Source organism: Carassius carassius, chromosome 20 (genome assembly GCF_963082965.1).
Source record: "Carassius carassius chromosome 20, fCarCar2.1, whole genome shotgun sequence".
Classification (NCBI taxonomy): Eukaryota; Metazoa; Chordata; class Actinopteri; order Cypriniformes; family Cyprinidae; genus Carassius; species Carassius carassius.
This window is the reverse complement of record NC_081774.1, coordinates 17,988,184-18,013,955: the sequence shown is the minus strand read 5'-3', so window position 1 is coordinate 18,013,955 and position 25,772 is coordinate 17,988,184. Positions and strand designations below refer to the sequence as shown.

At 38.1% G+C, this 25,772-nt stretch overlaps 1 protein-coding gene across 1 annotated transcript; it reads right to left on the bottom strand.

Moving 5' to 3' along the window:
• Window positions 1-449: 449 nt before the first annotated feature.
• On the bottom strand, window positions 450-25,772 carry LOC132096564 (chromodomain Y-like protein). Its single transcript, XM_059502001.1, has 7 exons — window positions 25,272-25,772; window positions 14,916-15,699; window positions 12,339-12,601; window positions 11,778-11,950; window positions 11,423-11,633; window positions 1,521-1,664; window positions 450-821 (listed from the first exon to the last, which is right to left on the bottom strand). The coding sequence occupies exons 1-7, from the start codon at window positions 25,296-25,298 to the stop codon at window positions 663-665; spliced, it is 1,761 nt and encodes a 586-aa protein (XP_059357984.1). The 5' UTR covers window positions 25,299-25,772; the 3' UTR covers window positions 450-662.

Below are 25,772 nucleotides of genomic sequence, written 5' to 3'. Positions count from 1 at the left end.
TCATAAAAAGGTCTTCAAAGGGCTGGCCGATGTAAATGCCAGCAGGAGTTGCATGAATATTTAAGATGAACAAGGCTTGAGATTACTTCTATTTGCTGAATAAAAAGTACCTACTGAAGAAAAGCTTGCTAAAGACTTGATTCTAATTACAATCTGTTAGTGTAGCGATATCCAAAACGAGCAAAATGTAACTCATTCAAGTCTCATGCATCCCTTTCTTCAGTTAACTGATATTATCCATCTTTTCTCAATCAGTCTGCATAGGTTGTGCTTCGAAATAGCCCAAATCTGTATTGCCTCTATGACAAACCAATTAATTACTTGATACAACAGAAATTGAGCAGAAAGATGACCAGAATTGACATATATCAAGGCATTTTGTCCTTCTGCGCAGTGCAAGATTTATCACAAACTTTGCATTAAAGTCAGTATCAAGTGTAGCAGAAAGTCAGTATCAAGTGTAGCAGAATGAGATGCTGCTTTCTGCAGTCTGAAGAAAATGAAATACGTCCTGGACGAAGATGAAGTGCGGGTTTGACCACGCCAGTCTTCCACTGTTCCATGAAAATCCTGCTAAAAAAATAACTACCGACAAACCTTGTTTAAATAACTTCAGGCACTTGAGGATGGAGGTTTTGACACCCGTAGGACATTTAACTGACTTAGAATTCATCGATTTTCTTCTGGAGATAATTGAGTATGGAGTCCATGCCCTGAGGAGAGCCCCAGACCCTCTTAAGTGCCTCACATTCCCTCTCGTTGGCCTGCTCCAGGGCGGCCCGGTTAATGTTCCTCACCAGTGCTTTGGACTCGCGCAGAACCTTCAGTGTTTCCGGCAGCATTGGCATGACAAATACAATGAGGGGAACAAAATAAGAAAGAAAAGGGAAAGAAGGCACATGACTTATGGATGTGGATGCATTGTGAATTTGTACAGAAGTGTTATTATAACGGCATTTGAACAAAAAATACATGATGTTCCAATGATTTAAAATCCTCAAAGGTTTAAACAGGGTTTAAGCAGAGGTCGGATATCCACAGACTCCTCTGAATGTCTTCCAGAAACTTTTCAAATTAAAAGCTCTCATTTGATCTCAAAATAAAACATTGCTGCAAAAAAGTTCTCACTTTTATTTTGAAGGCAAAATCAATAAAGACGTAGTGATTGTGAGAAACTGTTGCTGTCATGACAGACATATTTCAGATCCAGCCGCTATCATATTAATCTGGCTGCGGCCACAGGCAGGATATTATTGCTGGGGGACAGTTTTGGCCCATGGGCCGCCTGTTGCTGACTACTGGTTTGAAGCATCATGTTGAAGGATAATGCTTATTTCCAAATTATTCTAAAAAGACTATGAGAATCAAATGCAGGAGTTACAATGGAAGGCCATTAAAGAAGAAAAAAAAAAAAACTCAATATGAAAAGTAGAGGGGACTGTGTGAACGTATGCATTGAGAAAATGTAAAAAAAAAAAAAAAAAAAAAAAAAAACTAAACCAAATGAAAGGATGACTTACGACTGAATTACAAGATACTAGCTCCTTGATCCGAGCCATTACTTCCTGTGTGAAGGTCCCTGGCCACAGAACCTGGGACACGAGTCCTTTGGCACAAGCCTCCTGAGCTGTCAACTTCCTCCCACTCAGTAGCATTTCATTAGCCTACATTGACAGTAGAGAAACAAGAAATCAGAATTTTAGGGATGCACAGTATTGGATTTTTGCAGATATTTTTCCAACTCTTTTTGGCTAATGGCTGATACCAATATACTTCTTTTTTAAGTCTCATAACAAATATTATAAATAAATTATTTTTATGTTGGCATTTTATTTGTAGTTGTAACATTTGTAGATGTTTTAAAGCAAAAGAGTTGTAAAAATTCAAAAGAAATCGATTAGAATTTAGGTTTTCATAATCCATTTAAAAATATATATCAATAACATTTATAAATAAATGTGTGTGTGTGTGTGTGTGTGTAAATTATTTAATTTACAAGTGTCACAAACAACAATAATTATTATTACAGCCTGCACAGACCTGATACAAGCATACAAGCAATAACAAAAAAGCCTGCCTAAAAAGATGAGTCTTAAAGCGAGATTTAAAAACTGAGGAGCTGCATGACTAAAGGTTTGTGACCACATTGAAATTGTGTGAATTCAACGGTGAACAAAGAGTTAGTACATAAGATGACCTTAAGAGTGCAAGTTGGAGAGTAGATATGGAGGTGGTCAGATCAGTATTATTGAGTGCCTCGTAAGAAAGAAGAATTTTAAAGTCAATGTGGTATTGAACTGGGAACCAATGCAAGTGTTGTAATAAGGGAGAAATGTGTTCAGTTATAGGAGTTCTGCAAATAATGTGTGCAGCTGAATTTTGTATGAACTGAAGTTTATTGAGAAGCTTTGAAGGCAGACCATAAAAAAAAAAAAAAAAAAAAAAAAAAAAAAAACACATTACAATGCACAATCCAGGAAGTGACTAAAGCTTGAACAAGAATCGCTGTGCTCTTTACCAAAAGACCCAGATGAAGAAGACTAATATTACATCTTTGGAAATATGCAGAGCGAACGACATGGTTTATATATGCTTCGCATGATAAAGCACTGTCAAAGATGAAACCCAATCCCCCCATTTATATTTATTTAAATAACAATCCAAAACATGCATTCACATATCAACACAACATGCATAACATTGCTGCTTGAATGTTTGTGAACCATTTTCATGCTTTCTGAAAGTCCTGAAAGTTGACAAAGATAACCCAATCAAAGAAATTAATGAAAATATATACTTTGTATTTTATTTGTTCAAGAAATTGGTCTAATATTACATATCTGTGAGCAGCAAAAGTATGTGAATCTCTAGGATTAGGTGTTCATTTGAAGGTGAAATTAGAGTCCATCTGTTCAGAGGTGTTTTTAATCAGTGAGATGACTATTAGGGGTTAGTGTGTGCGGGTTTATTTAAAGAATAGGAATCTATCAAAGTTTGGTCATGTTGTGGAAGTGTATCATGGCACAAACAAATGAGATCTCTGAGGACCTCAGAAAAAGAGTTGATGTTGTTCATCACGCTAGAAAAGTTTACAAAGTCATCTCTAAAGAGTTTGGACTCCACCAATCCACAGTCAGACAGACTGTGTACAATTGGAGGAAATTCAAGACCATTGTTACCCTCCCCAGGAGCGGTCACCCAACAAAGAACACTCTAAAAGCAAGACAGGTTAAAAGTCCACTAGGTTTCAAAGGACAGCATGATAACTTCAAAGCAACTAAAGAACTTTCTCACATTGGCTAATGATAAGGTTCATGAGTCCACCATCAGGAAATCGCAAGAAGAAAGCCACTCCTCTCCAAAAAGAACATTGCTGTCCATCTGCAATTTTCTAGATCATGTGGGCAAAGCCAGAGGAATACTGGAGAAATGTTTTGTGGATGGATGAGACCAAAATAGAACATTTGGTTTAAATGAGCAGCATTATGTTTGGAGAAAGAAAACACTGCATTCCAGCATAAGAACCTTATCCCATCTGTGAAACATCATGGTTTGGGCCTGTTTTTCACATTTGGTCCAGGATGGCTAGCCATTATTGATGGAACAATGAACTCTTAATTATTCCAGCACATTCTGAAGGAAAATGTCAGGACATCTTTCAGAGAACTGAATCTTAAGAGAAAGTGGGTCATGCAGCAAGACAACGACCACAAGCACACAAATTGTTCTACTGAAGAATGGTTAAAGGAGGCCAAAGCTAATGTTTTGGAATGACTGAGTCAATTTCCGAACCTTAATCCAATTAAATATTTTGTGTAAGGACCTAAAGAAAGCAGTTCATAGGAAGAACCCCACCAACATCACAGAGTTGAAGTGGTTCTGTACTGAGGAATGGGCTTAAAATTCCTACAAACCGGAATAGGACTGATCAGCAGTTTACAAGACATGCTACTTTCAGTTTTTCCTGCAAAAGGAGGACACACCAGATACTGAAAGCAAAGATTCATATACTTTTGCCACTCACAAATATTTAACCCTGGATAATTTTTCTCAATAAATAAATGACAAAGTATACATTTTCGTTTGCTTTGTTTGATTAGATTCTCTATCTACTTTCAGGATTTGTGAGAAATCTAATTATGTTTTGGGTCATATTTATGCAGAAATATAGAAAATTGTAAAAGGTTCACAAACTTTCAAGCAGCACCGTATGAACGAATACAAGAAAGAGAAAATATCAGTAAATCATAAGCAAAACCTTTCAGCATCAGCATCAGTTTGTCCACTTACAATTATACTTGGTTTTGGAAATAATTTATGTAAGGACGCCATATGGCAGTGATCTAAGACCTGGAACCCTTAAAATTAAGTCTTATTTTTTCCAAACTCAGGAATTGTAACACATTTCTGGCCACTATTTAAAAGAAGGGGGAAATAACGGTTTCCAATTAATTAAAATCAAGCGCCTTGCCAAAACAGAAGTGCAGGCGGTGCAGTGCAATTCACTTTTTGACAGTGTTATTTTCACATACGATACCAAATATGGCAGTTAAAGGATTTGCATAAACATCTTTACAAAATATTATGGAATAAGTGTGACCAAAAAACAGAGAGACTAGAACATAGCCAAAACATATGGGCTAATGTACATTAGCAGGGGACTGCTTACATCTTGTACAGGTGGGGTCAACAGAAGGATACATCTTTGCCAGCCTGGCCTTGGAAAGATGAAGTCTATGTACCACTTTAAATTGAATAAGTCTGTGTCTAACACAAATAGAAGACCTATGAATTCTATATATAGCCTCATTCCATTCGTCAGCTGTCAGGCAGATATTAAGGTCCAGTTGCCAGGAGTCTCTTTGTGCAGTTATAGAACTGGATAATAATGATACAAGTTTTATATACAAGCCAGAGATGGTTCCTCTTTGAACTGGGTTGTAAGAAAAAAGTTGATCAATAGGGTTTTGTTCAGGAAGGGAAGGAAAAGAGGAAAAATTCTTGCATGTGAAGTCGTGCACCTGTAGATATCTGAAAAAGTGGGCTTTAGGTATTTTAAATTGAGATTCTAATTGGGCAAAAGAAATGAAGCAGCCATCAGCAAAAAGATCTTTAAATGTTAAGATACATTTTTCTTGCCATAGCAAGAATACCTGGTAGTTCAGAGGCTGAGAAAATTTATGATTTCTGGCAACTGGGGCACAAATTGAACCTCTTTGCCATCCAAAATATTTGCGAATTTGGGCCTAAATCTAGTTCCATACCATTGGGTGCAATGATTGAGAGTCTAGACCCATCAGCAAGGGAGAAAATGGAAGAATTGAAAGCGAGGAAGGCAGGCAGGCTGAGGATTCTATCTGGACCCAATCCGGTAAATGATTTATGTAATGCGAACCTTGCCAATAAGTCAGAGCTCATATTACAAGCCCAGTAATATAAATATAAATTAGGGAGGGTCATCCCCCGTTCTTTAGGGTTTTGCAGAAATTATCGATGTATTCTGGGGGTTTCTTATTCCAAATATAAGATTATCTTATTTAAAAAAAAAAAAAAAAAATCTTAAATGTAAATAGGTAGGGATGCACCGGTTGACCGGCCGTAAATCAGAACCGGACGGTTTTTGCTTAAAATACTCAATCGGCAATCAGACGGTTTTTGGTCTTTTTTCGGCTGATTTTTCTGGAAGTACGCCCGTGTGCACAGACTACATTGTAATCATTCGCTATCATGTCATTTGTGTGGAAGTACGTCGAAATCTGTGCGCAGGACACGGGCAGCCGATCAGCACTGGAAGTGCAGAGCTACACGTCTGAGGCAAAGATAGCAGGAAGCGAACAGCCATTGTTGTACTGGCGCACAATTAAGCAAGAGGGTCTGGCTGCAGACTTGCACTTGCACTCTCAGACTTGCACTCTCAGATACTTGCACTTCTGCTAGTGACATCACTTGCAGTCTTTATTTTTTATTTTGTTGAATTTTTTTTATTACTTTTTGTTTGAATCTATCAACATTTTATAACAGTAGCCAGGTGGTGAAGACAAGAAAAAATAAACTAAATAACAATGTCACTTGCAACCTGCACTCTTCCCTACCTGTGACGTAACTTGCAATCAACACAAATTGTGCATGTTGCCAATGGAGACAAGACACTGTGGTGGTGATTAAAGGGATAGTTCACCCAAAAAGGAAATTTATGTCATTAATGACTCACCCTCATGTTGTTCCAAACACGTAAGACCTCCGTTCATCTTCAGATCACAGTTCAAGATATTTTAGATTTAGTCAGAGAGCTTTCTGTCCCTCCATTGAAAGTGTGTGTACGGTATACTGTCCATGTCCAGAAAGGTAAGAGAAACATCATCAAAGTAGTCCATGTGACATCAGAGGGTCAGTTAGAATTTGTTAAAGAATCAACAATACATCTTGAGCCAAAAATAGCAAAAACTATGACTTTATTCAGCATTGTCTTCTCTTCCGGGTCTGTTGTGAGCGCGTTCACCGCAGTGTAGTGATATCCGGTTCACGAACGAATCACTCAATGTAACCGGATCTTCTTGAACCAGTTCACCAAATCAAACTGAATCAAACTGATCACGTTTAGTCAACAACAAGACATATAGGCTAGGCCTACTGAATTGTCTTTATCATCTTAGTCTGTTATTAGGCCACATTAAGCATTTTGCTGAATGGCAGGACAAAGTTTGCACATTGTGTTCATAGCCATCTGCTTGCCTTGTAGTACATTAAATAATAACTATATATCGAATTTGGTCTTTTAATTGAACTTAATGTATCTTAATACATTATGCCATATTAAGTGTTTGTTTTTTCTACAGGAAGAAAATGCTTAACGAAAGACAATGTGCATTGCGTTCATATTCTGGTTTTCTGGCCACGGATTTGCCGGTCTTGTCTTTTTCTTGCAGGACCCTGTACGTTATAGTACTAAATTAGGTTTAACCGTTTAATCACCACCACAGCGTCTTGTCTCCATTGGCAACATGCACGATTTGTGTTGATTGCAAGTGACGTCACAGGTAGCGGAGAGTGCAAGTGGCGATTGCAAGTGACATTGTAATTTAGTTTCTTTTTTCGGTCTTCACCACCTAGCTACTGTTGTAAAATGTTGAGATATTCAAATAAAAAAGTTATCAATAAATAGAGCAAAAAATAAAAATAAAGACTGCAATTGACGTCACTAGCGGAAGTGCAAGTGTCTGAGAGTGCAAGTCTGAGAATGCAAGTGCAAGTCTGCAGCCAGACCCTTCTCCAAATAAGAGCCCCTTTCCCTGCGCGAGCGGACTGTATCTGTCCGCGCCCTGCACAAGCGGAAACAGTGAAGGGATGTTCAGCTCAACTTCTCGCGTGTTGTATGAGAAACGAAAGCGACTAAATTGTGACAAAACAGAAATGTTTTTTTTTTGTAAAGTAGAACTTGCATACACGTTTGAAAAGCCAGAAGTAAACATCAGTTCTGTATAGGATGATTATTTTTATTTTACATTATTTTCTCCAATTCTGCATTATCTTCAGATGGGATTTGAATTGAATTTAAAAAAGAATCAAGTTCAGAGAGTTAGTCAATTTCAGATGAATACAGGGCTGTATAGAATTGTTCAAAGAACAAATAGACTTCGAACTCACCCTTGGTGACCCTGCCATCATCTCTAGTGAATGGATGTTATAATATTTGTAGTTGAGTACCGTTTTATTTGTTGCCCCTTTCACACTGCACGTTGGACCCGGGAAAATTGTCGGAACATTGCCGGGTCGCCTTCTGTGCGAACGCAAACACGTATCGGGATTGATTCCGGGATTGATCCCGGGTCGGGGACCTAGTTACATTGCCGGGTTCAGCGCTGTGTGAACAAAAGCCAGAACCAATGCCGTAAAGGGTGTGCCGTAGTGATGACGCACGTTATCATGCAACTTTTTTTACCAGGTGTTTTGAAGGCAGATCAACGTTCGCGACAAAATAATATGTGCAAACTGTAATGAAGCAGAGATCAGTTAGTTCCTCACTTTCCACGGTGACGCTGAGATCGTTTGCCAGCTTCAGTGAAAGTTAACATGCCTAGTGTTTTCGACTTTTACATTACACGTAACATCCTGATGTCACGTGTCTTTATGGGACCTTTAGGGGTTGTGTGTGAACGCACGCACATATTCTGGATAATCACTGCCAGTGTGAAAGGGGCAAAATCTAGCGACCCGGGAACAATTGCCGGGACACATTACCCATGTATTTTCCGGAATCACAGTGTGAAAGGGGCTTTTTCTGTCTGTTCAGATGTTATTAGATCAATCTCTGTCTGTATGTATATTTAATTTAGTTAATAAATTAAATTTAGTTTTTAGTTTTCTCTTCTCCCATGATGAAAATGGGAGAAGATTTAGTTGTATTGTAAGCCGTTTTTGAAGACCGATCCAAAGTAGGGTGGAGCACACAGTTAAAGTCTCCTCCCAGGATTAATGTGTGTGTTGTCAAATTGGAAAAACTGGTTAAACATTTTTTGTATTTTTATAAATGATACATTGGCCCAATTAGGGGCATAAAAATGGCTAATATCAAGGGAACATTATATAATGAACCAGTTATTATTACAAATCTTCCCCCTTTATCACTTTGGACATTACACACACAGAATGGGTGTTTTTACTAATAAGAATTGTGGTCCCTCAAGATCTTGAATGAAAATCTGAGTGTTATATTTGCCCCATCTAAACTTTTTGTAGTTCATAATGATCAGCTGATATTAAGTGAGTTTCTTGGAGAAATTATATATTTGCCACCAGTCTCTTTAAATGGGTAAGGATCTTATTGCACTTAAAGGGTTAGTTCACCCATATATAAAAATTATGTCATTAATGACTTACGTTAAAAAACCCGTAGGTTAACAAGGCTTCATCTCATTGCTAGTTTTACTTGATCTAAGTGCAGCGTTCGACACCATAGATCATGACATATTCATAGATCGATTAAAAAACTATACAGGTATTCAAGGGCAGGCTCTAAGATGGTTTAGATCCTACCTGTCAGATCGCTACCATTTTGTTTATTTAAATGGAGAGTCATCTCATTTATCACCAGTAAAATATGGAGTGCCACAAGGATCTGTCCTAGGTCCTCTTCTATTTTCAATATACATGTTGCCCCTTGGTAATATTTTTAGAAAATAAGGGATTAGTTTCCACTGTTATGCTGATGATACTTAACTATATATCTCAACGAGACCAGATTAAACTTCTAAATTATCTAAACTAACAGAGTGTGTTAAAAATGTAAAATATTGGATGATCAATAATTTTATCCTATTAAATTAGGATAAGACCGAGATATTACTTACTGGACCAAAAAACAGTACACAGAATCTAGTAGACTACAGTTTACAACTAGACGGATGTACAGTTACTTCCTCTACAGTCAAAAATCTGGGTGTTATATTAGACAGTAACTTGTCTTTTGAAAACCATAAGTTTAATTTTAATAGTAAAGCTACTTTGTTTGCCAAAAAAGGTTGCTTAATTTTAAGTAATTAAAAGACAAATAAAATGTTTCATACCTTGATTTGATAAAAATGTAAATACACAGAATTTTTGAGGGGAAAATCATTAGGCTTCTTTAAAAAAAAAAAATTACGTTGTTTTATGCATTCAAATAATTAGACATGCTCAAACAGAATTTGGTAACTAAAAAAATATGGTGAGGAAAATTAAACATTTCATACAGCCCTATAATCATATCATTTTTGTTAAACTTATTAACTTGATTTGAAAATGTATAAGTTTCATGATTTTATTTAATTAGACTTACTTTGATTATTTTTTTCAGTATCCATTTGAAAAACAATCGGTTAATCAATCGGTATCGGATCAGTGTGGTCCAACCTAGATATCGGTATCGGCAAAATCCAATATTTACTTAATATTATATCTGTAATTATATGCTTACTAATTTTATGAATGTTTTTTCATATATACATGAATATATACTCATCAAACATTTAGAATTTACGATTTTTGAAGTTTACTGATAAATCCCTCATGCTCACGGTGCATCTTGGTGTTGGACAAAGAAAAGAACATGAAGAATTATAGCAAAAACAGATAACTCAGTTTTTTATATTCAAAAATCAAGTTTTTTTTATTATGATATTTTTTTTTGTTTTATTGTGTTAGTTACTGCAGTTTGACAGATTAACTGGAATGCACAATGAAAATTGTTGTCTGTTTTTGTAAATTAACTCTTCATATATGTATGATTTAACAGCAGCAGCGATGATGAGCACCAGTCATTGTTTCCATATTTCTTATTTCTCATGCCTGCTTTAACCCGCTGGTTGGGATCAAACAGACAAGGCAGTACTGTCACAAGCGGAGGTAGTCACTCCACAAATCTTGCCAGTGGATTTCTCTTTCGTCAAAAGCTCTGCTGCCATGTTACTCCATAAATTGATACTATAAATACATTTTCAGGCTAATGAACGACTTCTGATTTTTTTTAAGTCAACTTTTATGTGATGAAAGTCAAGTCGAAGTCGACTAGTCACTGATGACATCATTAATGAACAAATAAGTCTGGAGCTGTGACAAACCCATTGTGCACAGCTATGGCATATGACACAGCACTACCCACAAGGCTATTGCACCTATAACATCTAATTTTTATCAGTTCTTTTGCCTTTGGGTCATTTTATTTCTCACAGATTTCTGCTCGTTCTAAAGCAGATATTAATAAAGTAGCACAGTAACGATTACATTTATATGAATGCATGAGTGAGAGCGATTGTGTGTGTGAATTATTTCTACATGGCAGCATCTCTCTAGTAGTAGTTACGTTGTTGGATGTAGTTATTAAGAAATATATGCTTGATTTTTTCAGTTTCTAAGTTATTTTATTGAGAAATCAAAGAACAGTGTTGACAGTACATTTCCCCGCTGAATGATTCTGTGTGGGCACGATTTATGCGTGATGTATGAGCTACTGTCTGTTCCCTATGTGTATGCAATACAGTGCAGCAATCCATTAGATTAGGAAAGCAATTAACTTACCTGTAGAATAAGCTGTTTAGCATGTGCATTCTCCCGTTCAATTTTGAGCACCAGTAATGTAATCAAACTTGTCTTGTTGAGCTTTACATTATATATATTTAGTATGTATTTAGTATACATTTATTTGTCATTTTAGCTGTTTGGAAATGAAGCGTAAATGTGGAAGTCCTTCAAAGATTTATTATCCTGTTGCGCCCTCTATAGATACTGTGACTAGTCGACATCAAGCTTAAAGCGTCATGGCAGAGCATTGAAGTCGACTAGTTGATTAGTCTCTGCAACCCCAACACACACACACACACACACACACACACACACACACACCAAAAAAGACAAGTTATTCATGCAGAGGCACACTTGATGTACTCACCGAGGCAACTCCCATGATGAGAGGGAATGTCACGGAGGAGCAGGCATCTGGGGTTTGGCCAAAGATTGTGTAAGGAGTCTGGAACCAAGCCTTCTCATTGGCCCAAATGACATCACACAGGGGCAAGATAGACGCTCCAAGCCCAATGGCAGGCCCATTCACAGCAGCAATGATGGGCTTCTTGAACTGAATAAATGTGTTGACGAAAGTTCTGAAGACACAGAAAACACACTGGTTTATATATAGCTACTATGACTGTATGTCACGTCACTCACTCACACATCACTCACTATTACAAAACATTCTCTGGTGGTAAAATAGCTGTCATAATATTTATATTCTCATCATTTTGTACCTGATTGTCTCCGCCATTTTGATACTTTCTTTTTTCCTATCATCCGTGAGCCGCCTAATAAAATAGATGAAGTCGAGGCCAAAACAGAAGACGTTTCCCACGGCGCTCAGTAGAACAAGTTTACTGTCATCAGCTGCAGCTGTGGCCATGGCACTCTGAACCTCTTTCATGACCTGAAAACCATTTGAGTGATGATATATCACTTCAGAAGGGGGTGGGGGGGTGACCAATATCACAGTACGAGTAATATCATATATAATAGAAACCTAGTTACACTGTGTCTATGTCAGAATGTGACAAGACGTGTCAAAACAAAATGGCTTCCATTACATGCACCTTTCTATGTCACAGTCTGGAAAGAATACTATATATTAACTGTATGGCATCAGTTGGTGTCATACCATCCATCCGTAATTCAGAGATTGAGGTTTTTACTTTTTAAACTATACAAACCAATGAGTAAAATGTCAAGATACTTAAAAAGTCAAAACTCTTTTTGTGCGTGTATTTTAAATCGAAAGTCAAATTAACATTTCTAACATGAAATATATTTGTACTCACATCAGGATTCAGGGAGTTGTTCTCAGAGGTCTTTGTAGAAAACAGAATGTGTGTGAAGCCATCTTGTTTCTTGACTACAATGTCCCTGTAGCGGTAAGCACTCTCAGTTTGACGAACACTGAAGCGCAGACGCTTGTCGAAAGTTGCACGGTCCTCAAAACGCCTTTTGCCTGTCAGCCCTGAGCTGCTCATCACTCCTGCTGCACCACTCTGAGTAATGGCTGTCCCATTTGCAGACGAGGCCTCCATGAGGGTAGTCACGCCTATGAAACAACATCAAATGCAAAAATTAATGAATAAAATATGATATAAATAAAATATAGCAATACTATAATAATAACCATATATATGATAAAATCACCATTTTATTATTTTGTAAATATTAATAAATATATTAGTGCTGTCAAACGAATAATCACGATTAATCACATCCAAAATAAAAGTTTTTGTTTACATAATACATGCGTCCTGTTTATTTCTTATGTATAAATAAATACACACACATTCAGTTTATATTTTGAAAATATTTACATGTATATACATTCATATATAAATGTATATATTATATAAATATATACTATATACACATTCATATATAAATGTATATATTATATAAATATATACATGCATGTGTTTGCATTTACATATACATCATAAATATACACAGTACACACTCATTATGTAAACAAAAACTGCTTTTTGGATGCGATTAATCATTTGACAGCACTAAAATATATAATTATTTAAAATAAATACCTAAAAATTAAGCTGTTTTCAACATTAATTAACTGTTTCTTAAACACTAAATCGGCATGTTCAAATTATTTCTGAAGGAAAATGTGACACTGATGATTGGAGGAATGACATTGAAAAAGAAAACAATCCGCTTTGCCATCAGGAATACATTACTTTAAAATATATATAAAAAAATAATAATCATTTTAAATTGTAATAATATTTCAAAATACTACTGTTTTTAATGCATTTCTGATCAAATAAATCTTGTGCCGCATTTCCACCGAAATTACCCGGAACATTTGTACCAGGAACTTTTTTCCCCCCAGACCTGTTGCTTCCTGCATTTCCACTGCGGTGTAAAGTAACGGGGAAGATTAGGCAAATAGACTGGTGACGTAGTTCTGTGCGCGTTTCTCAATACAAAGTGCGCCGATTTTGGACGTGCATCCTGGGTAGTTCAGACTTTCGCATTCGACTCGGGAGTGTGATGTCCGCGATGATGCAAATCCGGTAATTCTGCAAACAGCAGCGTACTTGATAACATCAGTCAGCTTGCCTTGACTACTGCAATTTTCCTCGCTGTACATTTACAATAAAACAAATTATGATATCAAATACCACTGCCTCCTTTCGTTTTCATTTAAACATAATAGCAGCTGCAGACATGTACTTGGTTCAGGGATATGTGTATAAATGAAATATTATATCAATTTGCCTTTTTTATTTAAATTTTAGAATATAGATAAATTGAATACAGACCAAAGTTAACCTGTTAGATTTACCCAAAAAGAATTATATTTTAGGTTTAACCACTAAAGAGACATCAAAGCCAGCAGCACATATCAGAAGGTCTAGCCGAGGTGAGGCTGCTCTCGGCAGATAGATGATTACTGAGCTCCCGCTGATCACGTGGAGCTCACGTCTCCGAAATCTGTGAAACACATTTTTAAATAGGCGCTGTCTTTATAAATAAACCACAGATTTGAGTTTTAAACGTCTACATTCTCGCCTGAAATACTTTTAAAATTACATTTCATGACATAAATAACAGTAATATTTTGAAAATGATCCAAATAAATGGTGGTCGAAATCACAATGCTGCGTGAACTCAATCAATCAGGATGTTTAGCGCCCATGTCCCGCCCCCGAAAGTTCCGGAACTTTGAAAAAGTACTACCTCCGAAGCAGGGACTTTCTGAGGGGCATTTTTTTTAACCCGGAACTTTATTTAGTTCCTGGTTCCTGTGGTGGAAACACACAGAGTCCAGGCCCAAAGTCCCTAGTTCCTGGGTAAAGTTCCTGCGGTGGAAACGCGGCTTTGGTGAGCATAAGAGACTTCATTTATAAATATTGAAAAATTGTACTGAACTGAACTTTTGAAGAGTTGTGTATATTTATGGATGCAACATCATGGCCTGAAATTAATTAATTTTAGTCAAAATCATCTGCAAGTATTAACACAAATTATTAGTTAGATCTATTGCATTTTAAAATGGACATAAATTTCAAGATGTGAGTTTTTTCTTCTGTTATACAAAACAAGACAATGGAAAACTAGTATCGTCATATTCAGGATAACATACACCTTCTGAATCGACTCCAGGAGGTACCCTCAAAAATCACTTGATGTTCTGCAGCAACACATTTGCTTTCATTCAGCAAGTGCTTGTTTATTAGCGTTTATTATGTTGTTCCATAACTAGAAACACACAATGCATTAAATTATACGAGTAGGGCTGAAACAAACAAATTTAGTGGTGCTTCCAGGCCTGGAACTAATACACTCTACTAAACCTCAAAAGAATGTAATGTTCTCAGTGTAAGTCGAGAGGACTCTACCTTTCCCATTTAATGTGTGGACGGCAGTGGGGGTAATGGGAATCTGCGGTGGCGTAAGGGCTGTTTGTGTTCTGGGCCTGGTGCCCATACGAGCCCGTTCCTCTCCTTGTACACGCACTGCTCTGTTGGGTTTCTCCAGCAAGGCCACTTCAGGGGGCACAGCATCTGGCTCTTGGCCTCCCTGCTCCAGACTGTGCGCTGCCTCACTGGGAGACTCTTCTGTGTCAGTGCGGCTGTTCATTGGGCTCTTCGGCACTAGGATTTTGATGCCAGATTTAGCCAGGTCCATACTTCGCCGCAGCGCGCTAACAGTGGGAACAGCTGTTGTCGCTGCCGTCGGAGCCATGTCAGTGACTGCACTCGTAACGGCAGTGCCACTGCTACTCAAGCCAGCCAATCGCTTACTTTTCTGCTGATGTGCATCACTGTTGTGCGTTGACTGCTGTGCTGGCTGAAGCCGTTTTGTGGAGAGTGTGCTTGGGGTGGGTGGAGAGGTCTTCACTGTGTTATGACTTGCTGAGGATTGCTGAGGCCTGCTGATTTGTTTGCGGGCGTTGATGCTAGTGTTGCCTCCGGCTGTACTGGGAGAGCTGCGTGCGGAACGAAGAGTTCCGTCTTTCTGCTTCTCGCTGTGTTGCCGGTTAAATTCATGGATGAACTCGACGCAGCTGGACAGGTGATTCTCTGGCTCCCAGGTGTCTCCATCAAAGCCATAGCCTCTCCAGCGGACCAGGTACTCAGTCTTGCCCTTTCTGTTCTTACGTTTGCCTACTATTCTCTCCACCTAAAGAGGGGCATGCAGATAAAGTATGGCTTAGTGCAATTTATGTAAAATAATGCTGGAGATTGAAAGACTAAAGAACAGCATTTACTCAAAAGTTATGAAGGAAAAGGCAATTTATATCAATACACTTTTACTTATGTTTTTAAAGCAGATGTAAAAGTTCCATATTTATAGCAATTATTACATATGCTAGATAAATTAAAAGCAGGTAGTTGTAAAAAATCAAATGTGACCCTGGACCACAAAACAAGTCATAAGGGTCAATTTTTTGAAACTGAGATTTAGGCTATACATCTGAGGCTGAAAGCTGAATAAATAAGCTTCCCATTGATGAGAGTGCAAAAAAATCTAAACATTGAGATAAGTAATAAGTCCAAATGTAGTTCTTAGCAATGCATATTACTAATCAAAAATGATGTTTTGATATACAGTTCCCCCCACAAGTATTAGAACAGTAAAGACAAAATTGCTTTCTCTGCTGTGGAGTCAAGACATTTGCAAATATGATTAAAAGATGAATATGTGACAAAACTACAGAATGTCACATTTTATTATTAGGTCTTTCGACACATACATGTTTTACCAAATAAAAAGGACAGCACTTTTAGAGTTCATCCCACTATTTGATGTGAGCATAAATATTGGAACAGTCGAATTTAAGGCAGATGTAAAATATTAAAATGTAATATTTAGTTGCAGATCCCTTGCACACAATCAGAGCAGTGAGTCTGCAACCCATAGACATCACAAGACTCTTGGTCTCATGCTTTGAAATGGTATTCCCCAGCCTTTAATGCAGCCAATTCCAACGGTTGCTTGTTTTGGGGAGCTTCTCTTTAGTCTCCTTTTCAGATGGTGAAATTAATGTTCAATTGGATTTAAATCTGTAGATTGATTTGGGCAATCTAAGTTTTTTTTTGCCCTGATAAAGTCCTTGACTGAACTGGCAGGGTGTTTTGGGTCATTGTCCTGATCCAATTTGGAGTGCATTCTAATGAGTTTGGTGGCATTTTCTTGAATATTGGTAGCCAAGATGATTTTGTACCCTTCCAAATTCATTCTGCTACTGCCATCATACATGAAGTCATCATTAAAATGAAGAGGTCCTGTTCTAGAGACAGCCATGCATGCCCATTCTATGACACCACCTCTACCAAGCTTTACAGATGCGGTTGTATGCTTAGGATCATTTGCAGTTCCCTTTTTTTCTCCACACTTTTGCTTTTCAATCACTTAGATAAAGGGGAATCTTTGTCTCATCAGTCCATCAACTCAGTTCCAAAACTCTATTGGCTCACATTTGTGAAGAATCTTGCATTGCTATTTTTGGTGCTGATCAGAGGTTTGCATCTTGCTGTGTAGCTTCTGTAATTGTGTCAAATTCTCCTGAGAACTGTAGATTGACAGAGCATCACCCCAGATTTCTGGAGGTTGTTGGTGATTTTACAGACATGTATTTTAGGGTTCATTTTCACAGCTTTTATGATTTGTCTGTCATAAACTACTGTTGTTTTTCTCAGCCGATGAGGTCATCGTTGGTTGCGGATGTCGCTAGTAGTTTCAAAACTCTTGATTTATCCATGCCATTGTTTTTCCCATAGTTCTAATTGACTTCCTCTTTTCTCTTAGTATCCACATTGCTTGCATTTCTTTCAGAGTCAGCTTCCTCGTCTTCATCATGGTTTGTGTGTGTCATCGTTGAATGCAAGACTTGGAAGCAATGGATATAACTGATAAGACACATTCCCTGCTTTAAATATCTGAAGAATTAATGCAACAGGACACAGCTGAACACTTAGAAAGACCTGTGAGGCAACTGTTCCAATACTTATACTCAGATTAGATAGGGAGATGAAACTCATCTTTTAATCATATTTACAGATTTTTTGACTCCAAAGCAAACGGAACAATTGTCTTTACTGTTCCAATACTTATGGAGGGAAATGTATTTACGGTAGGAAATGTACAAAATATCTTCATGGAACATGATCTTTACACCTCCCATTACAAAACACGCCCCATAGTATAGTCCCGCCCCACACGGAGCCGTTGTTAACTGACAAGCTGCGCAAATCCAAGCTGATAATGAACATGGATTTGCGCAGCTGCTCTATGTGAAATCACGCACCTGATGGAATTTACTGCTGATTAGATAACCGGCTTTACTGAAGAGATGCGCATTAATCATCGGCCGATATATATTGTGTACATCTACTTGGTAGTGTAATATAAACAGAGATATGGACAATGATCAGATATTTCTGTTTTTGGGACTCCTTTTTTATCTCATATTTATTGTCTAATCGTGCTGAGAAGGGTTTGTAATCGTGCTACGCCGTACCAGGCTCACGTGGAAATACAACAGTAACCGTATCTGACACTACTTAGAACTGATCGGCCCGATAGTAAAAACCGCTATATTCAAGCGCGAATGAAGACAATTTTGCGGGGGATGACAGATGTTCAAAAAAAGAAAAAGATTATTCGAATCTCAAAATTTAAAATCAAATGCCAACCCACCGAATGAATATTCTGGTCCAGCCCTAATAGAAATATTACCAAATGTTAGAATTAGACACTTTGACAATATGCCGGTGATAACAGCAAAGAGTAAAAAACGATCCAACCGCATGTTGACACACGTCATTAACTGCTCACCTGTGACGTGCTCTGTGAAGGACCATAAATATAGATGAAGATTATTAGGTTGAACGTTCAGAATACGATTCCATAGGTTATATTTCAGCACGAATTTCGCGAATGAACAGTGACTCTTTAGTAGCACGTAGAACGCGTTCATGTCAAGTAAAGTTTTTGGGAAAAGCACGTGGATTTGCGGAGAGCGTTTATAACCTTGCACGTAGAGAGCGCTCTTCAGAGTGAAGATACATCGTTATCGGGAAACTCGCGCATAGGCTACTCCCAAATATATTTTTAGGTCGCACAGATTAAATTTCAGGAGCATATGCAACAAAAATGTTGGCAATTTCAAGCCTTGTAGAAGCTGCTAAACTTTCTAGCTAGAAGTAAGCAATAACCAACGTGGCGTTACTTTGCTAAGTTAGCCCAGAATCGTTTAACATTAATGTTATGGAATCATGACAAAAGTGATCAATAGATTGGTTAAATTTTACTAGACCTGCATATAAAAATGAAAGACAATATATTGGATTTGCTTACATGAATCATCCGTGTTCACTGTCTTCAGCGTCAGTCAACTGAAGCTGTTCATGTGAGTAGATGGTTGGGTGTGTGCGCATTCATAACGGTGCGCGTACACTTTGAACTTCAATCGTGACAAATGATTGGACTACTTGCGGAGTGACATGACGACATGAATCAGACACACAAAAAACGTTGACAGCGGTGAGCGGTCATTATGTTTACCAATACACGAGCAAAAACAAAAGCCGGATTTCCCCGGAAGAATCACACCCCTGATACATGAGACACTGCAAGAGATGTGGACACAACAGTCAAACACATCCATGTTTACATAGAAAAAAACTATGGAAAAGCAGTGCAATCGAATAAAAAAAAACCCGTAAAGAGCTAGTACTGTATGTCTGATATTTTATGTTTGCATCATGGTGACAGGCTGAAAGCTGCTGTTGTTTGAAATGTTGTCAGAACATTTATAGTTAATAACAGTCTACTGGTGTTATACCTTCAGTCATTTTGAATTTGAATTACCTTGACTTTTGAAATGTTTTAAAAAGCATTTTCTTCGTACTATTTCTGAACACATAATATGTAAAAACATGTTTGTACAATAAGTAGTTGTAATTAACCGTAATTCCTCAAATAAAAACCGGTCTTAAATAAAGGCCGGGGGAAAATTTGTGCAGCAGAGCCAGATAATGAACGTACATGCCCACTGCTGGAGCATTTCTCGTTCTCGAGTCAAGAACCAGTTGCATCGGTTTTCGGATCACCAGTACACTGAACCGAGAACCGCTTCTGTCGGACGTGTCCGATTCGAGAACCGAAGAGCTGATGATACTGCGCATGCGTGATTCAGTGTGAAGCAGACAGACACCGAGCGCGTCTGAACCGAACTGATTATTTTGGTGATTGATTCTGAACTGATTCTGTGCTAATGTTATGATCTCTGTCCACTGGAATGCTATCGTTTTTAATTTAAAACGGGTTATTTAAAACAATTACTTATCAAACAGATGGAATTAGAAATAAAGGCCTGCCTCTAATAAAATCCTGCTTCAAATAAAAGCCTGTTACCTTCTGCAGTTCAGGTAAATAAAGGCCCCGGCTTTTATTTGAGAAATAATGGTATGCATCTTTTTGCTGCAAAGATATTTAACAAGTGATTTGTTTAACATTATATCATGTGTTCATGTGTGCTGCACTTGGAATAGAATTTTCGTTTTAACTAGTGGGTTAATAAAGAAAAAGTTTTTTTGAATCATGTTGTAGTTACATTTTCAAGTTGACTAGCTAAAAATCGTATTAAAAAAAAAAAAAAAAACTAGAATCGGTCAAACATTATGGAAAAACAGATTTAAATTTTTTGCCAAATCGCCCAGCCCTAGCTGTATCCCTTCTAGCCAAGTTCTGTAGTCTGTACTCATAAATACAGACAAATAATGTCTTTTAAAGACATCTTAACACTATTGACTGAATGTCAAGAAAGATTCATTTAGGTTTTGATTAGTTCTGGATGAAGTGTTCTTTACAACCCTCATTTACTCTGATCATCTTTCATCATGGAATCTGTCATCATTTTTTAAGTATTATAGATTCACACTCTTCTACTGGCTTCAAGGTTTATCACATCAGTTTGGAAAGAAAACCCAACATATAGTTTGCCACATAATTTCAATAAAAGACTTGGTATTGAAAACACACACCAGAAAGCTTAATGACTAGTGCATGAATAATGTTTCACTACAGCATTTCCATACATTTGTTATATAGCATTTGGAACGGTTTAAAGACTCATGTGGTCTGAGTTCTGATGAAGCATCTCCCTTTTCTTCCCATCAGTCTGTAGTTCACAGATGTTAAAGTTACAACTGTGTAGCTCTTGTTCCTGTTCCTCTTGTTCCTTTTGTCACACTGGACGTGCGATTTCAGTCCCAAATTTGTTAATCAGATCATTCTTTTCCCATAACAGCAAATCAACAACTCAAATTTTTAAAACATCATCTGCTATCAGTTTATTGAACAAATAATTCAACAAAAAGATGCCCTTGGGATAGCATATGGTTTTACAGATTAGGTTCATTTAACACAAGGGCAAAGTTCTCCAACTCATGAGGGAGACAAAATTATCTATGATTCTGTAAGTATTTTCAGAAAAATATCCAATAAAGATGGCAATCAACTCAGAAACAATGGTGCATTATAAGACTATTGACTTAATGTCTTTAAGAATACATATTATTATTTCACATATCAGAATATTGCTAAATATTATTATGCAATTATATGCTCTACTCAATTATATTATTTGCAACACTTAAAGGGATAGTTCACCCAAATAGAAAAATTATGTCATTAATAACTTACCCTCATGTTGTTCCAAACCCGTAAGACTCGTACCCGTATAAACCCGTTTATCTTTGGAACACAGTTTAAGATATTTTAGATTTAGTCCGAGAGCTCTCAGTCCCTCCATTGAAGCTGTGTGAACGGTATACTGTCCATGTCCAGAAAGGTAAGAAAAACATCATCAAAGTAGTCCATGTGACATTAGCGGGACAGTTAGAATTTTCTGAAGCATCGAAAATACATTTGTCCAAAAATAGCAAAAACTACGACTTTATTCAGCATTGTCTTCTCTTCCGTTTCTGTTGTGAGAGAGTTCAAAACAAAGCAGTTTGTGATACCCAGTTCGCGAACGAATCATCCGATGTAACTGGATCTTTTTGAACCAGTTCACCAAATCGAACTGAATCATTTGAAACAGTTCGCGTTAGGGCTGCACGATGTGTCGTTTAAGCATCGATATCGCGATGTACGAATCCACGATAGTCACATCGCAGGATGTGCGATGTAGGCTGTCGTAGTTGATCCGTTATTCATTAACTGTACGGGCCAGCTACTCCCCTGCCCTTGACGAATGTGATTCGCGGATTAATTGCACAGCTTAACCATCATAGAGTGAAAGTTTATAATTGACAGGACTGAAAACCACATGCAAGTTTAACAGGGCAGAGAGAGAGGGAGCGTGAGAGAGACAGAGAGCGCGAGAGAGAGAGAGAGCGCGCGAGAGACAGAGAGAGAGAGAGAGAGCGCGCGAGAGAGAGAGCGCGCGAGAGAGAGCGCGAGAGAGAGAGAGAGAGCGCGCGCGCGCGAGAGAGAGCGCGATAGAGAGAGAGAGAGAGAGAGAGCGCGCGCGCGAGAGAGACAGAGAGAGAGAGAGAGAGCGCGCGCTCGCGAGAGAGACAGGGAGAGAGAGCGCGCGCGAGAGAGACAGACAGAGAGAGACAGACAGAGAGACAGACAGAGAGAGTACATTAGAAAGTACCATCAATGTTTATAGAAATGTATATGGATTTATTTTGCATGTAATTTTTTTTTCTTATAAATATATATGTATTTTTGTTTTGTTTGTTTCTATTCTGCTATGTACAATGTTGGCAATATGTACCTTTGTATGTCATGCCAATAAAGCAATATGAATTGAATTGAGAGAGAGAGAGAGAGAGAGACACAGAGAGAGAGCGAGCCATTTTCAAACAACACGAGCGCTGTCTTGCTCTCTCTCCCTCGCGCATATGGTGGTGTCGATGTTTAAATCATTTAAAATGAGAATGTAAGTGTGCTCACCCCATTTTTGTTTGTAAGAATAAATATCGCAATATATATCGCAGAAAAATAAAATATCGCAATGTCATTTTTTCCCAATATCGTGCAGCCCTAGTTCGCGTCTCCAATACGCATTAATCCACAAATGACTTAAGCTGTTAACTTTTTTTATGTGGCTGACACTCCCTCGGAGTTAAAACAAACCAATATCCCAGAGTAATTCATTTACTCAAACAGTACACTGACTGAACTGCTGTGAAGAGAGAACTGAAGATGAACACCGAGCCGAGCCAGATAATGACTCGTTCATGAGTCAAGAACCAGTTGCATCGGTTTTCGGATCACCAGTAGTTCTTTCGGACAGTTCAATTCAATAAACCGGTTGAAGAAAATGGTTCACCGGTTCTTTTGCGCTCAACGTAATGGCGTCATTGGCGATGATTGCCCTTGATTCAAGCCTTTGGTTTACCCGCGCTCATAACACTAGCACAGAATCAGTTCAGAATCAATCACCAAAAGAATCAGTTCAGTTCAGACGCTCTGTGTGTCCGTCTGATTCATGCTAAATCACACATTAATCGGACGCGTCTGACAGAAATGGTTCTCGACTCGAGAACGAGTCAGTCTATTGTTCGTTATCTGGCTCGGGTCGGTGTTCATCTTCAGTTCTCTCTTCACAGCAGTTCAGTCAGTGTACTGTTTGAGTACATGAATTACTCCGGGATATTGGTTTGTCTTAACTCCGAGGGAGTGTCAGGCACATTAAAAAGTTACCAGCTTAAGTCATTTGTGGATTAATGCGTATTGGAGATGCGAACCGTTTAAAACGATTCCGTTCGATTTGGTGAATTGGTTCAAGAAGATCCGGTTACATCGAATGATTCGTTCGCGAACCGGATATCACAAACTGCTTTGTTTTGAACTCTCTCTCACAACAGACACGGAAGAGAAGACAATGCTGAATAAAGTCGTAGTTTTTGCTATTTTTGGACCACAATGTATTTTGGATGCTTCAAAAAATTCTAACTGACCCTCTTATGTCACGTGGACTACTTTGATGATGTTTTTCTTACCTTTCTGGACATGGACAGTATACCGTACACAGCTTCAATGGAGGGACTGAGAGCTCTCAGACTAAATCTAAAATATCTTAAACTGTGTTCCAAAGATAAACGGAGGTCTCACGGGTTTGGAACAACAAGAGGGTAAGTTATTAATGACATAATTTTGCTATTTGGGTGAACTATCCCTTTAATGGTGGTCACTGCTGAGGTCTTCTTATTTCCAGAGTAATGATGACTGGTGAAATTGGTGGATCTCTCTTTTAGTTTATGTGTAGTGTAGTTTTATTTAGTGTAAATTAAGCAATTTAAATTTTAAAAAGGTTTGGATCACACTAACTTGCAGATACAGAAGCATACCACTGCTAACAAGCTTGGAAAAATGGCAGGTCTGTCTATAAAGATTAATAGGTTATTGCTAACTGAGAAAATGAATGGCATGTTTCAACCAGAACCTTTGTGTTCTATAAAGTTTAATACACTTGTATTAAACCAAGAACATTTAAAACTTTCAAGACTTTCAAGAGAGATTGGAAGACGAAATAAATACCTTTTTATTTCAGTACTTATCGAGTCAACATCTGGGGTGCAAATAGTAGAAATGAAACAATTTGCCCAAGCCACAACCAGAAATGCACCATTTGTTTGAAAAAACATGGAAATGGATCATGACTAAGAGTTTTGGTATTGCCAGCAGAATGTACAATAGTAACAAGGTCTGTAAAAATGGGGACATTATTCATCCAGGTCTTTATAAAATGGTCAAACATGTTTAAATAGATTGGTTCTCTTCATCATGCCTTTGTAACACTTTTGATCTAATCAACAAATGTATCCCAATACGCACATTAGTTCTAATCTCTTATGTAGTCCTTAGTAACTAATTAGCCTATTCATCTGACCATTTCTCAATACATCATGCAACCATATTTGACATAATTCAGAGGACTGATGTGACTGCATACTTCAAGTATATTCACGCAGCACAAACGTGAGATATGTACTGATCACCCCAAGATTTTCCATCATAACACCAGTTTAAAAGGCTGAGAACAACCTAAACCATACTTAACTAAATCATTAGATTGAATGTCAATCCATCAAACATACCAACAAGTGACATCGGACTTTTTTTATGAGAAATGATACGCCATGTTCACTCTATTTACTTTAATTCTGAACATAGCCTCAAAACTTAAGAATGATCTAACTGGAAATGAAACCAAGCAAAGGCGATCAAAACACAAGAGTGCTGGATGGCTAGTTCTGATCCAAGCAGATTGAACGCTCTGCAAGAGTAGCAAGTGAAATACACAGGTCCTGCTGGAAAGTGGGTGAAAACTCTCAGCTGTCCTGATGTGTCCATCACACCCCAAAGACCTCATGGTTAGCAGCTAGCTTGATGAAATATCACTCTCCAAAGTGCCCTTCCTTCCTTCCCTCCCCGCCTCATCCACTGCCTCCACCAGCATCTCTCCACACGAAACTCCGCAAACTTACTACCAGGACCACACTGGCTCCACGCTAGCCCAAGCTACTAGTTTATTTTGTTAGCATGCAACCCGACCGTCATAGTTTTAACCAATATCAGAGCGAGTAAGTCAGTTGTTAAGACTATTCGCTAGTGCAGTCCACACGAGCCTCGGGACGCGTCGAATTATGTACAACTAACGTTACACACAAATAGAATCGATTATCTGCGTCTAAACGGACACAAACGGTAAAATCACCGACATTCACCTCGTAGAGTTCCTCCGTAGCCATCATGTCACGATAATCTTCGACGTTGTGGCAATCCGTGAGGATTGTAGACACTTTTTTCCTCCAGTTGCAGTTGTCGTTTTGGCCTCTCCTCCTTTTTCAGTTGGTCGGGTGAGATGTGCTTGACCCGCACCGAGGATCTCTTTGCTGTCTAGTTCTCGCACTCAACGTCTATGCAACAACATTATAGTTAGAATAAAGCGTTTCAATCCCGATTGAGTCCGAACGAGTACTTTTGTGGGTCCAGGCGGCGATTTTAGAGAGTGTTGCCGTGAACTAGTCTGTAGGCAGTGCTGATTACGCGCTCGCCTGCTCTCAGTTCTGCCACACAGGAAGTCTCAATCGAACGCAGATTAGAGTCGAGATGAGTTTGCACTGCCTGCAACCCTCGTGATAGAGCTGTAGACGACGGTCATCTACGTTCTGCAAATCTTTATCGGTGTTGATTTTGAGTATTGGTCTAATGGAACACAACTGACG

What these genes read in the sequence shown, in the direction of transcription:
- LOC132096564 (XM_059502001.1), bottom strand. Translation starts at nt 25,298, where the DNA reads ATGATGGCTACGGAGGAACTCTACGAG. An exon ending in CTACGGAGGAACTCTACGAG is followed by an intron (nt 15,700 to 25,271) that starts GTGAATGTCGGT and finishes GCCCCTCTTTAG; the next exon opens with GTGGAGAGAATAGTAGGCAA. An exon ending in CCACACATTAAATGGGAAAG is followed by an intron (nt 12,602 to 14,915) that starts GTAGAGTCCTCT and finishes GTTGTTTCATAG; the next exon opens with GCGTGACTACCCTCATGGAG.